Source organism: Solea solea, chromosome 5 (assembly GCF_958295425.1).
Source record: "Solea solea chromosome 5, fSolSol10.1, whole genome shotgun sequence".
NCBI lineage: Eukaryota > Metazoa > Chordata > Actinopteri > Pleuronectiformes > Soleidae > Solea > Solea solea.
In genome coordinates, this window is record NC_081138.1 from 32,261,924 (window position 1) to 32,276,594 (window position 14,671).

At 44.8% G+C, this 14,671-nt stretch overlaps 2 protein-coding genes across 7 annotated transcripts in view; both read right to left on the reverse strand.

Annotated features, from left to right (window-relative positions):
- plekhg4 (pleckstrin homology domain containing, family G (with RhoGef domain) member 4) overlaps positions 1–1,568 on the reverse strand; it is a 32,795-nt gene extending 31,227 nt beyond the window's left edge. For all 5 annotated transcript variants that reach the window (XM_058629015.1, XM_058629017.1, XM_058629016.1 and 2 more), the window contains exon 1: positions 1,409–1,568. In XM_058629015.1, the coding sequence (XP_058484998.1) occupies positions 1,409–1,411 (3 nt within the window). In that variant the 5' untranslated portion in view covers positions 1,412–1,568. The remainder of the gene's footprint in view (positions 1–1,408) is intronic.
- A 518-nt stretch (positions 1,569–2,086) lies between these two features.
- On the reverse strand, positions 2,087–14,512 carry slc9a5 (solute carrier family 9 member A5). 2 transcript variants are annotated; one of them, XM_058630135.1, is made up of 16 exons: positions 14,034–14,506; positions 12,876–13,178; positions 12,117–12,280; positions 11,456–11,534; positions 11,201–11,378; positions 7,951–8,171; positions 7,668–7,870; positions 6,549–6,638; positions 6,269–6,339; positions 6,063–6,189; positions 5,702–5,793; positions 5,321–5,447; positions 4,971–5,120; positions 4,768–4,834; positions 4,058–4,186; positions 2,087–3,993 (listed from the first exon to the last, which is right to left on the reverse strand). In XM_058630135.1, the coding sequence occupies exons 1-16, from the start codon at positions 14,356–14,358 to the stop codon at positions 3,416–3,418; spliced, it is 2,904 nt and encodes a 967-aa protein (XP_058486118.1). In that variant the 5' UTR covers positions 14,359–14,506; the 3' UTR covers positions 2,087–3,415. The 2 variants fall into 2 exon arrangements, with proteins under 2 accessions (XP_058486118.1, XP_058486119.1); XM_058630136.1 differs by lacking the exon at positions 4,058–4,186 and having other exon boundaries at positions 14,034–14,512.
- Between the last annotated feature and the right edge of the window lie 159 nt (positions 14,513–14,671).

Here is a 14,671-nt window from a genome sequence, read left to right on the forward strand (position 1 = left end):
TCTGTGTAAATGTTCATGAGTGAAGTAGGTCAGAGTCTCTCAGAGCGGGAGGCGTTCCATTTAGGTGGCAGAGGTTTTTTTAGCTGAGGCCTCAGGTTTCATTTGAGCAGCAGGACGACGTGTGTGTGTGTGTGTGTGTGTGTGTGTAAGTGAAGTCAGTGTTGATGGAGTTAGGGTCCCTTAAAACAGTTTCTGTCCATCACTGTTTTTCACTGATGTGACAAAAACACTTTCATCAGAAAATAAAAACTAGACCAAAATGTGAGGGCAGGACAAACTGGGGAGAGAACCAATCACAGAGGAGGACACATGAGGACAGCCGTGTTAGGAAGTATGAATTCAATGAGGAAGACAAATTCAACTTTAAGTAAGAAACCTGCACAGTGAAAATAAAAATGTTTATTAAAACACTTCTGTGTTGTCAATTCAAACCTTAATAATAACAACAAATTTAAACATTTAAAAAATACAAACAAATCCATTCGATTTTAGAATTAACACTGTTGTCCATCCACACTACAACTTTTCAAAATAAAACTGAGAACAGAGTTTTCACAGCAACTCCACTAAACTGACACACGATGAGGCTCCGCCTACCACCTGAACATTCCTGCAGCTAACCACCTCTCCCCCCCCCCACCTCCTTTCCCAGCAGCCCCGGGACAAGTCCAGACATCAGTGAGGAAAAGTCTCAACTCGTCTGCTTGTATCTTCAGTCCATGTAAAACACACACACACACACACAAAGTATTGTTTTATCCTCCATCTCCATGACAACCAGGTAAACATCACTACATTAGAAATGAGTGTGGACGTTTACCAAACATCATCATCTTCACCTGTGAACCATCAGAAACAGACACACACACTGCTGCCTCCATCACTGAGTTCAAATGTCTGATTTTGTCACTTCGGCTTTTAAAGTCCTTCAGTTTGGTTTATTTTAGTGACACAAAGTGACCACTCGAGGCAGCAGAGGACCAGCAGCTACAATCACTGGTTATCTCAATGAGGTTTGGTGTGTGTGTGTGTGTGTGTGTGTATGTATGGGAGAGTGAGTGGTTTGTAGATGTTTGTGTAACAGTGAGATAAAGACGGGATCATGTGACGCGGAGATCACAGACTTAGACACACCCAGAAGATGCTTGTACACAGTGCCAAACAAAACACTTCAGACAGGTGAACTTTTACATTGATAAACAAACCACTGTTAGCAACTAGCCACATGCTAAACCACACTCAAACTTTATTAACAAAGCGAGACAGGCAGGCAGGCAGTTCAAGACCATTCACTGAAACACTACACCTAAACTGGCCCCTCCCCCTCCACAGCACACACCATGTGCTACAAAGTGGAGTTGAAGAGAAGCTTCAAATTGTGTGTGTGTGTGTGTGTGTGTGTTCTTACCATGGTGTTATGTCAGCAGATCTGTTTTCCAGTTTAATACCATTTCTCTCTCTCTCTCTCTCTGTGACTGTCTCTCTCTCGTCCTCACAGGTTTGAATGTGCTCTCACTCACAGTTCACTTTCGCACATATTAAGCCCCTCCCACCAGCTGATAGTACACGCCCCTCTGTCTCCCTCTGCTGGCTGCTTCTGTCTCAGCAGGTAAATCTACTGACTCAACTCATTTCAACACTTTAGTACTTTCTCTGTGTCCCTGAACACATCACTGTGTGTCCTCAGAGTGTCCCTGAACACATCACTGTGTGTCCTCAGAGTGTCCCTGAACACATCATTGTGTGTCCTCAATGTGTCCCTGAACACATCACTGTGTGTCCTCAGAGTGTCCCTGAACACATCACTGTGTGTCCTCAGAGTGTCCCTGAACACATCACTGTGTGTCCTCAGTGTGTCCCTGAACTGTCTCTGGCCATTGAAATGTTCACACTATCTTCCTGCCTTTTACACCTGAGAGACAAATTCATCAGCTGCTGATGGCGTTTGGTCACATGATCACATGAATCAGTGGTTCCCTTTACATCTGACATTAAAATGATCAGAGTCCTGATATAAACACGGGTGTGAACACAGATGTGAACACGAGTGTGAACACGATCACAGTCAACTCAACAGTCAATGTGATTTGATTCATATGAACTTTAATGCACTGCTTCTGTCAGTCGGCAGGTGGTGCTGTACACTTAGGAGTGGACTCCTTTAAAGCATAGTTTCTACATGTGACATCCAGTAAAATCAATATGAGGCAGCATTTGTCTGATCATCACTAACAACCTACAAAGAAGAAGCAGCAACAGTAACAACAGTAACAACAATAACAACAACACTAACAACAGTAACAATAATAACAATAACAATAACAACGGTAACAACAATAACAACAAAAATAACAGTAACAACAGTAATAACAACAACAACAACAATAATAACAACAGTAACAACAATAATAACAGTAACAACAACAACAGTAACAACAATAACAACAGTAACAACAACAACACTAACAACAGTAACAATAATAACAATAACAATAACAACGGTAACAACAATAACAACAAAAATAACAGTAACAACAACAATAACAACAGTAATAACAGCAACAACAACAACAATAATAACAACAGTAACAACAATAATAACAGTAACAACAACAACAGTAACAACAATAACAACAGTAACAACAACAACAATAATAACAACAATACCAACAGTAACAACAATAATAACAGTAATAACAACAGTAACAACAATAACAACAGTAACAACAATAACAATAATAAAAACAATAACATTAGTAACAACAGTAACAACAATAGGAACTATAATTTTAACAGCAAATACAAATACAGGAAGTGACAAACATGATGACATCACACTGACACTTGACAATAACGTGTCATTTGCCTGAGGCGTGAAGATGAGTCAACGCACACCAGCTCAGCTCACTGTCACAGAGAGGAGGAGTTGGTTCAGAGAAGAGGACACGTCCCTCAGTGAGTATAAGTCATCAAACTGTGTAGAGTTTTATAACATAAAGAATCTGGAACATGGATGATTAACCTCAGGATTAAACCCAGGAACATGGATGATTACATTCAGGATTAAACAAAGGAACATGGATAATTCACCCCAGGATTAAACAAAGGAACATGGATGATTCACCCCAGGATTAAACAAAGGAACATGGATAATTCACCCCAGGATTAAACAAAGGAACATGGATAATTCACCCCAGGATTAAACAAAGGAACATGGATGATTAACCTCAGGATTAAACCCAGGAACATGGATGATTACATTCAGGATTAAACAAAGGAACATGGATAATTCACCCCAGGATTAAACAAAGGAACATGGATGATTCACCCCAGGATTAAACACAGAAACATGGATGATTAACTTCAGAATTAAACCCAGGAACATGGATGATGGTCTCTGGCTCTCGCCTGGGTTCTACAGCTGAGTGGGACCTCGGCTGTGTGATTCATTGCTGCCAGTGGAGGGCGTTGTCACCAGACTCCTCAGGTAGACTGACGGTTTCCTCCTCTTCCCTGAGCTGGGGGCGGAGCCTGGAGGAGGTGGCGGTTTCGTCGGGGAGGTGGGAGGTGCCAGAAGAGGCTGAAGCTCAGCCTCTTCTTCCTTCTCTTGCTCCTCCTCCATCTCCTCCTCTTTCTTCTTCTCTGGGAAACAGAGGGAGCTCTGAACCACCTGTGATCCGATGGAAGAGGTGCAGCCTCCTACGCTGCCCGGCGGTGAGTAGGAAACTGGGCGTGGTACTCCCAGTCTTGAGAGGGCGGACACCCGAGGGTGGACGGGCTCTGTGTGGGCGGGAGGAGAAGAGACGCTCTCCAGAGAGGAGATGCTCTGGTTCCAGGCCTGCTGCAGGTCCACAGGGATGATCTTTGTGGCCTCAACAGACACGCAAGGCGGTGGTGAGCTCACGCTGCCCTTCCACGGTAAGAGACTGCCCCCAGTGGTAAGTGAAGGGGGAGCAGCTGTCGGACTGTGACTGTCCCCCACAGCAGGTGGTACTGAGGGAAGAGACAGTTAGAACAGTATCAATCAATCGATCAAATCCCTGCAGCCTGTCAATACCTGACTTTGGTCGTGGTTTCGGTGTTTCAGTTTTGCGAGCTACGAAGGTAATCCCGACATCTTCCTCCTTCTCTGCATCTGAGTGTTCATCTTTCTCCTCGTCTGACTCCACGGAAACAAACACTTGATCTGAACACAGGTCAACTCAACATGTCACTCATGACTAGCTGCAAAAAATTCCTATTGTGTTTTACACTATATGGCAATAAACCTATCCTTGATCCTTGATGTCAACTCAATAGGTCTAAGGGTCAACTCAACAGGTCAAAAGGTCAACTCAACAGGTCAACTCAACAGGTCAACAGGTCACCTCAACAGGTCAACTCAACATGTCAACAGGTCAAGTCAAAATGGTCAACAGGTCAACTCAACAGGTCAACTGAAAAGGTCAACAGGTCAACTCAACAGGTCAACTCAAAAGGTTAACAGGTCAACTCAACAAGTCAACTCAACAGGTCAACAGGTCACCTCAACAGGTCAACTCAACATGTCAATAGGTCAACTCAAATGGGTCAACAGGTCAACTCAATATGTCAACAGGTCAACTCAACAGGTCAACTCAACAGGTCAACAGGTCAACTCAATATGTCAACTCAAAAGGGTCAACAGGTCTCAACAGGTCAACTGAACAGGTCAACTGAACAGGTCAACTAAACAGGTCAACTCAACAGGCTGATGACATTCAGATGAGGTCATGTGACGTGTCTTACCTGTGTCTTGCCAGCTGACGTTACGTCTGGGTTTGTCTCTGTCCTCTTTGGTGTCGGGTCCTTGACGCTGAGGTCAGAAGAATAAACGGTTCACGTTTGTCATCATGACAACGACAGAAAGACACATTTAAAAATGAGTTTGGTCCTGTTTTATGACGAGCAAGTGGTAACCATGGTGACATTGTGTAGTGGGCGTGTCTCACCTTCTTGAGACTTCGCTCCTTCTTGTGTCTTTTGTAACGAGTGGACTTGAAAGTCTCCATTCGACTCTTCATGTTCCTCTGGAAAACCTCACGGTCCTGACGCTCCTTCTCCCCCAGAGACATGAAGTGACGACTGTAGTGGGATTGATACTGGACGCAGAAGAGACGCAGAGGAGACGCAGAAGAGATGCAGAAGAGACACAGAGGAGACGCAGAGGAGACGCAGAAAAGACGCAGAAGAGACACAGAGGAGACGCAACAACAGGAGAGAGGAGAGACATTAAACAGACCTCTAAAAGTGCGTACTATGTGCATGTGTGTGTGCGTGTGTGAGTTTGTGCGTGTGTTACCCGTCTCCTGGGTTTGTAGAGATTCTCTGCGAGGACGTGATGAGTCTCTGTGTCTTCCTCTACTTTGGCTCCGGGGACATTATCGATCACCTGCAGATCCAGACACACACCACTGCCGTTCTCACGCCTAACACGTCAACAACACGTTAACAACACATCAACACGTTAACAACACGTCAACAACACGTCAACATCACATTAACAACACGTCAACAACATATCAACATCACGTCAACAACACGTCAACATCACATCAACAACACGTCAACATCACATCAACATCACGTCAACAACACGTCAACATCACGTCAAAATGACATCAAAATCACGTCAACATCACATCAACAACACGTCAACAACACGTCATGTCATGTGACTCACAGGTAGTTGGTGACGTTGGTGAACTCAGGGAAAGAAGCTCTGCTCGCCATCGAAGGAAGAGAGAGGCGAGCTGAGGTCAGGACGTTTCCACCCTACACACACACACACACACACACACACTTTTTGAACTTCTGAAACTAATGATTATAAGGTGACTGAACATGAACACAACTGCTGATGGACTGAACCATTCCTGTCTCACCTGCTGATGGACTGAACCATTCCCGTCTCACCTGCTGATGGACTAAACCATTCCTGTCTCACCTGCTGATGGAATGAACCATTCCTGTCTCACCTGCTGATGGACTGAACCACTGGTGTGTCTCACCTGCTTATGGACTGAACCACTGGTGTTTCTCACCTGGTCAATGACACTGATGGCATCTCTGATGTTGATCTTCTGATAGGCCTCCCACAGTTCACTCTTCCTGTACACAGACTTTCTGAGCAGCAGTTTACTCAGGTAGTTCTTATCAAACTGCTCCCACCTGAACACACACACACACACACACAGGTGATGTTAGCATCATGTCATCATGTCCATGATGACATCATCAGCAGACTCACTTGTCTCTCCAGTGGTGGTAACCCTGCAGTCCTGCGATGTCTTCTACTGCTGTGAGGATGTGGTCAAAGGCCTGACCCCACACACACACACACACACACACACAAAGTTACCATGACCTTCTCATGACCTCAGATCATAGTTTAGTCTCTCTGTTTGATAATATGGATTATAAATCATATGGATTATAAATTCAACAGTGCTGTGACCTATTCTCTTCATCATCTACTATACACACAACATACTCCTCCACTGAGGAGGAGGAGGAGGAGGAGCCCTCACCCTCTCATGGATCTCCTCATTGATGGTTGGCTTCCTGCTCGAGGAACGAGGAACCTTCAGCCACTTCACAAGAGGTTTGATTGTCAGACCCTGACGAGGAAATGAACCAATCAGAGAACACAATGACGCTGACATGACACTTTCACACACAATCACTGATCTAAATCTTTAAATCCTATACTTTATTAATCCCCTTGGGGAAATGATTTCTCTGCATTTGACCCATCCTAGAACTAGGAGCAGTTCCCTTTCCACTTTCCATGATGATGCTGATGATGGGCAGTAACGCGATACTGTAATCTGATGACTTTTCTAAAGTAACAAGTAAAGTAAGGGATTACAATTGCGAAAACAGTAATTAAATCTTTTACGAGCTGCGTTACTAAAAGGTGATTTTGTCTCACGACAATCACACATCATATATATTTACAGTATATATCAGTAAAAAGGCCCTGACAAGCTTCCACATAAGCATAGGCGTCAGCTACGCGGGGAACACGTCCACGGCACTATTTATGATCAACAGTTTTGTCCTCACCACTTCTAAAAAATGTTATAAATTTATCATTAACACTCGAACTACCGTAAATGATGTACCTCTTCGGTGTAGGTCTTCCTCTTGAAATAATTTCCTTCTTTTCGCCAAATGATCGCCGTGAAAAGTGCACACGAATGAGATCAGAAACATGATAGATCTGTGGTGTTAATGCAGTGGTCATAGCTTACTTCAAAACCCGCCAAATTTATACATATGTACAGTATATATATATATATACTGTATATATGTATATATGTATATAATTTACATATATAAATGAATATATTCATTTATATATACATATAAATGTATATATGTATTTATATATAAATACACACATATATACATATACATATATGTGTGTATATACATAAATACATTTATATACAGTATATACACATTCATATATATAAATATACATATACCTTTATATATATATATATATATAAATAAAATTATATATACTATATATATACTTTATACATATATATATACACATATGTACATATATATATATATATGTATACATATATATATATATATATATATATACGTATATATATAGAAGGCGTGGCTCTCACCTGGAACATCACCGTGAAGAAGACCACCACAATGGTTGTTGCCACAAAGTAATCTTTGGCTTTGACCTGCTCGCCATCCAGCAGCACCACCAGAGCAAATGCCACCGCCCCCCGCAGACCACCATACGACATCACCACCTGGTCAATCTTGTCCAATGGGATGAGCCGGAAGCGGTTCAGAACCCAGGTCTGACCAATCACACCTGCAGGAGAGAGGTCACTGAAGATCAGTGTGACATGAGCGCCACCTACAGGTGATGATGGTCACATGGTCAGGACTGACCCACAGCTCTGAAGACAAAGATGAAGACGAGGGTGCAGGACACCAGGCCCGTGTCCCACGCCCACTTGGACTTGTCGACGGCGGAGATGCCGAGGAAGATGAAGATGATGGTTTCTGCGATGCTCGCCAGCGTCTTCATCGTGTACTTCACCGTCGTCCGAGACTTCTGCGAAATGTTGGCCTCCACGTATTTGTTGGCTCCGATGCCACAGAAGGTCATTCTGAGCAGAGAGAGGAAACAGAAAAACAAAGTGAAAGAATACAAAGTGTTTCCTGTTTGTTATTTACACAAATTAATGTAAACAACAACAAAAGTTCCTGCTCAAAAATAAACACACACTATGTCATTTCTGCCAATAAAACAATAACTTTAAAGAGTTGTTTAAACCACAGGTCAACCAGAGGTCAACCACAGGTCAACATTTCCTGCATCACTGTCTTTAAAAGACAAAGAAAATAAAACATTTGTCTCATTGTTTTCAGTTTTTATGCAGAAATGTTACATATTGTATCTTTAAATGAAAATAATGGAGGCTTTGTGTTACTGTCTATACTTGCCCTTCATCATATATTGTTGCCCTGCAGCTGTGTATACAACGATCACAGCTTTGCTAGCACTGCTCAACAGTTGTATCACAGTAACAGCTTTGAAATGAATGGCACTGTATGAATACATGAATGAAATGCATGTATTCATACACTGATCCTCCAGTCCAAATACTGCTTTGATACCTGGCCTGAACCATACGGGGAAATAATGAACCATTTATAATAATAATTAATAATATCTGCAAGTTTTTTTCAGGAAAAAAGTATCTACAGATACTAAAATTTGAAGTTCTGAAGAAACATGATATTCTCGAGGAATAAATCTGAGCCAGCCTCATGTGGGCGGTTTCCCTTTTTTATCCAATCCTTCATGAGAGCGCTCTGCTGAGTACGGAGGTTTGAATATAGAGTAGAATGACGAGAACGGGGAGGAATGTCTACTCAATGTACACAACGTTCAGTTAACGTGAGACACAATGTTACACAATTTAAAACCACACTCATACTGGAAAAGCATTTTTCATTGTTTTTCTGAGGCTTTTGGAAAAAGTCTGCTACACCACCTGCTTGTAACGTGTTTTACCTTCTACCAACAAGTATGAAAAGAAAGCTATCCAATTTGGGATGGTGACTGAATTTACATAATTGTAAAATGGACTTTGTGCTGACATATGATGAGTGACGTGACGAGAGAAAAACCAACACACATCCTGAGAGATTGAGGCTTTGCAACCAAGACTGATAAAAGATGGGACCCTGTGCTGAGCTACCTTAAGACTTAATATGTATTATTCTTTCACTGAGGGTTACTTGGCTTTATTATCTACCTGTGACCACGGACTGATACCATCATGTTCTGAATGTTAGCTGCTTTTTTTCTTCTTCTTTCCTTTTTTGTTTATCTGTCTTTTGAAAAATAATAAACATATTTCAAAAAAAGAAGATCGACATCACTTTGTGTAGTGACACATGACTTCCTGTCTCCACCTGAACAAAACCAAATATGATCTGAATGAAAATAGGCATTTAATGAAATTAAATTCATTAATAGAAAAGTATCATTTAAAATGCACCTATAGAGAATTTAATCAAATCATCATCATCATCTACCGCTTTATCCTCCACCAGAGGGTCGCGGGGGGGTGCTGTGCCAATCTCAGCTACATCGGGCGATAGGCGGGGTCACACCCTGGACAGTTCGCCAGTCCATCGCAGGGCCACACACACACACACAGATAGAGACAAACAACCATTCACTCTCACACTCACTCCTATGGTCAATTTAGAGTGTTCAATTTACCTAATCCCCACATTGCATGTTTTTGGACTGTGGGAGGAAGCCGGAGAACCCGGAGAGAACCCACGCACACACGGGGAGAACATGCAAACTCCATGCAGAAAGGCCCTTGTTCCAACCGGGGCTCGAACCTGGGTCTTCTTCAAATAATGCTAATTATAAATAATAACAGTGAAATTATGTCTAAGCCGCTCTTTAAGAAGCTGTAGATGTTAGTGAGTCAGAATAAATGATGACTTTTCTCTGCCTAACAATAGTTTTAAGATAAATCATCACCAGAAAAACACCTGCACTGATCCACAACATTTATCTGGGACAAAAGTTCTGCTGACGTTAGGGTGAAGAGAAGAAGACAAAAATAACACTGTAACTCAGTGTAACACTGGTGTGTCGCACTGTAACTCAGTGTAACTCAGTGTAACACTGGTGTGTCGCACTGTAACTCAGTGTAACTCAGTGTAACTCAGTGTAACACTGGTGTGTCGCACTGTAACTCAGTGTAACACTGGTGTGTCGCACTGTAACTCAGTGTAACTCAGTGTAACACTGGTGTGTCGCACTGTAACTCAGTGTAACTCAGTGCAACACTGGTGTGTCGCACTGTAACTCAGTGTAACTCAGTGTAACTCAGTGCAACACTGGTGTGTCGCACTGTAACTCAGTGTAACTCAGTGCAACACTGGTGTGTCGCAGTGTAACTCAGTGTAACTCAGTGCAACACTGGTGTGTCGCACTGTAACTCAGTGTAACTCAGTGTAACTCAGTGTAACACTGGTGTGTCGCACTGTAACTCAGTGTAACTCAGTGTAACACTGGTGTGTCGCACTGTAACTCACTGTAACTCAGTGTAACTCAGTGCAACACTGGTGTGTCGCACTGTAACTCAGTGTAACTCAGTGTAACACTGGTGTGTCGCACTGTAACTCACTGTAACTCAGTGTAACTCAGTGCAACACTGGTGTGTCGCACTGTAACTCACTGTAACTCAGTGTAACTCAGTGCAACACTGGTGTGTCGCACTGTAACTCAGTGTAACACTGGTGTGTCACACTGTAACTCAGTGTAACTCAGTGTAACACTGGTGTGTCGCACTGTAACTCACTGTAACTCAGTGTAACTCAGTGCAACACTGGTGTGTCGCACTGTAACTCAGTGTAACTCAGTGTAACACTGGTGTGTCGCACTGTAACTCAGTGTAACTCAGTGTAACACTGGTGGGTCGCTGTGTAACTCACTGTAACTCAGTGTCATGTTATTAAAGTCATGTGATGAATCTGGTTTTGTTTCTTGTTGTGTTCAGGTGAAATTAGTTTTTAGTGGAGTTCCTTTGCATGTTCACTTTGGACTCTGCCCACCACCGTGTTGTCTGTTGCCCGTCCTGGTCACATGGTTGGTTTGACTTACGACAAAATGGCGGACAGCGAGAAGAGCTCGGCGGTCAGGTACGCCAGGTAGACGAGCAGGAAGACGAAGAGTGGCTCGATGATACGGACCTTCTTAGTGAAGCGAGTGATGAAGCCCAGGATGACGGCGAAGACCACACCCACCAGAGTCCCACCGATGCTGACGATGAAGAAGGAGGCTGAGAGGGGGAGGAGCATGGTGAGAACCTGAGGTGTCAATCACAGCCATGAGGATCACAAGTCTCTGAAGACTCACCCACGCCTTTGAAGTAGTCTGCTGTCTCCACGTTCTCCACCCCTACCTCCACAAAGGAAATGTACACTTTATATAAGACCTGCAGAGACACAGAGGGGGGCGGGGTCACTCTGACTCCTCCCTCACAGCAGTTGCGGGGGGGGGGATTCTCATCCTCATTGGTTCAGTGGGTCATCGTCCAACCACTGGGTCAGGGTTTGATCCCCAGCTCCTTTCATGAGTGAGGTGTGAACGTGTGGGTTGTGAGTGAATGAGTGAGGGTTGACCCTCACTCATTCACTCACTCATTGACTGTGTGAGTTGTGAGTGAAGGAGTGAGGTTTGAACGTGTGAGTTGTGAGTGAATGAGTGAGGTTTGAACATGTGAGTTGAGTGAATGAGTGAGGGTTGAACGTGTGAGTTTTGAATGAATGAGTGAGGGTTGAATGTGTGAATGAGTGAGGTTTGAACGTGTGAGTTGTGAGTGAATGAGTGAGGTGTGAACGTGTGGGTTGTGAGTGAATGAGTGAGGGTTGACCGTGTGAGTTGTGAGTGAAGGAGTGAGGTTTGAACGTGTGAGTTGTGAGTGAATGAGTGAGGTTTGAACGTGTGAGTTGTGAGTGAATGAGTGAGGGTTGAACGTGTGACTTGTGAGTGAATCAGTGAGGTTTGAACGTCTCACCACGGTGACGGCGTCGTTCACCAGAGATTCTCCAAACACGATGATGAAGAGCGTGTCGTTGACGTGAACTTCTTCAAACACGGCAAGAACCGCCACCGGGTCAACGGCTGAGATCAGAGCGCCAAACAATAGGAAGTCCATGAGGTCAGCCTCCACACGCTCATCTACACACACACACACAGAGACACAGATTTTTGTACCCTAACGTGTCATGATGACATCACAGCGGACCAACTGACCTGACCTTTGACTTCTGAACCTCAGTGACTGACCTCTGACCTTGAGTGACTGACCTCTGACCATCAGTGACTGACGTATGACCCTCAGTGACTGACCTCTGACCTTGAGTGACTGACCTCTGACCCTCAGTGACTGACCTCTGACCCTCAGTGACTGACCTCTGACCTTGAGTGACTGACCTCTGACACTCAGTGACTGACCAATGACCTTGAATGACTGACCTCTGACCCTCAGTGACTGACCTCTGACCTTGAGTGACTGACCGCTGACCCTCAGTGACTGACCTCTGACCTTAAGTGACTGACCTCTGACCTTGAGTGACTGACCTCTGACACTCAGTGACTGACTGACCAATGACCTTGAATGACTGACCTATGACCCTCAGTGGCTGACCTCTGACCCTCAGTGGCTGACCTCTGACCCTCAGTGACTGACCTCTGACCTTGACTGACTGGCCTCTGACCTTGAGTGACTGACCGCTGACCCTCAGTGACTGACCTCTGACCTTAAGTGACTGACCTATGACCTGCAGCAGTTTGGCAGCGTACAGACTGAAGCCGCAGCAGAAGGCGTTCCACAGCGTTCCCACCACGGCGTACGTCAGGATGGCGCCCAGGTTGTCAAAGAAGAGGCGGGCCGACATGAAGTAGCCGGCGTCGCCCACGATGGTCGGCAGCAGGAAGAGGAAGAAGAGGGCGGGGTCAAGTTGATACAGTTGCTTCTTATTGGCTACCAACACAACTCCGCCCAGAACCAGACCCAGCAGGATCAGCATGCAACTCTCTGGAACCACGGTGGTGAAGTGCTGAGAGAAATGGAACACTGCCCTCCCACACACACACACAGACAGAGTCACACACACAGAGACAGAGTCACACACACAGAGACAGAGTCACACACAGAGACAGAGTCACACACACAGAGACAGAGTCACACACACAGAGACAGAGACACAAACACACACACACAGTCACACACACACACACAGAGTCACACACACACACACACACACACACACAGAGTCACAGACGCACATACAGACACACACAGAGACAGTCACACACACAGAGTCACACACACACACACACACACACACACACACACACACACACAGTCTGTTCATTCAGGTGACTCACATCTGCTGCTGTAACTCCTCCCTGTGTGTGTGTGTAACATTATCACATTAATGAGCAGCATGTATGTGTTGTTATTGTCCTGCAGAACAGTGAGTCACCAGCTGTGTGTGTGTGTGTGTGTGTGTGTGTGTGTGTGTGTGTGTCACAGATCATGTTGTTAAATGCTTCCATGTCTCTTAAAAGTTTAGACTTAAAGCTGCAGTATGTCATCAGCTGTCATCTGAGTTCACACAGAATGAATTAAGTTCCTGTTTTTCACTGTAACAGTGTTTAGATTTCATGTCACCCGGTGACATTCCCACGCTGCACACAGGAAGTGATGTAGTTTCATGTGAAGACAGACGAGTTACATTAGTAAAGTGAGACAAGTGTAAAAGTTTGAGAAGTGAAAAAATGCTTCCTGCTCTGCTGCTGTATACACACAAAACGCTCCCTCAGTGAGTCACATGACGTTACATTGTTATATTGTTTGTGCAGAATAATAACAACAGAAGTTACATACTGCATCTTTAAAAACTCTCTCTCTCACACACACACTCACGGATCTTGGCTACACTGGCCACCAGCAGCCACATAGCGATGATGTACGGGGTCTGGACGTAGGTCCACTCCCACTGGACCACACGGAACCCGCCGCCGTGATGACCGACATTCTGCGCCTCCTCGGGCTCCCCCGCGGCTGATCGGGCCGACGCAAGACCGGGTGGCGCGAGGTCGCGCGGTGCTCCGGACTGTGGACAGAGGTGGAGCGGGGGGGCGGAGGCAGGGATGCTGAGCCCCGTCTCCCGGAGGTCCGCGGTACCCGACAGGTCCGCGGTGGCAGAGAAAAGAAGCAGCAGCAGCAGCAGCGGGAACTGCATCTTCATCAGAGACCAGAGAGGACACGTCCTGTGACTTTATATATACACACACACACACACACAGCCTGCTGTAAGACACTGAGTAGGGGACACGTGACCAGTCCAGGAAGTCAAGTCCACCTTTAAAGAGACACTGAGACCCACACGCACACTGTCTCTCTCACTCACACACACACACAGTGATTAAATGAGGTAGTTGTCTGAAGTTACAGCGCCCCCTGCTGCTGAGAACCAGCCTGAAACACAGAGACAGTGTGGGGGTGTGTTCCATTTGTAGTGGACATCAGAATTTACGAGGTCAGGGGGCGTGTCCTTTATA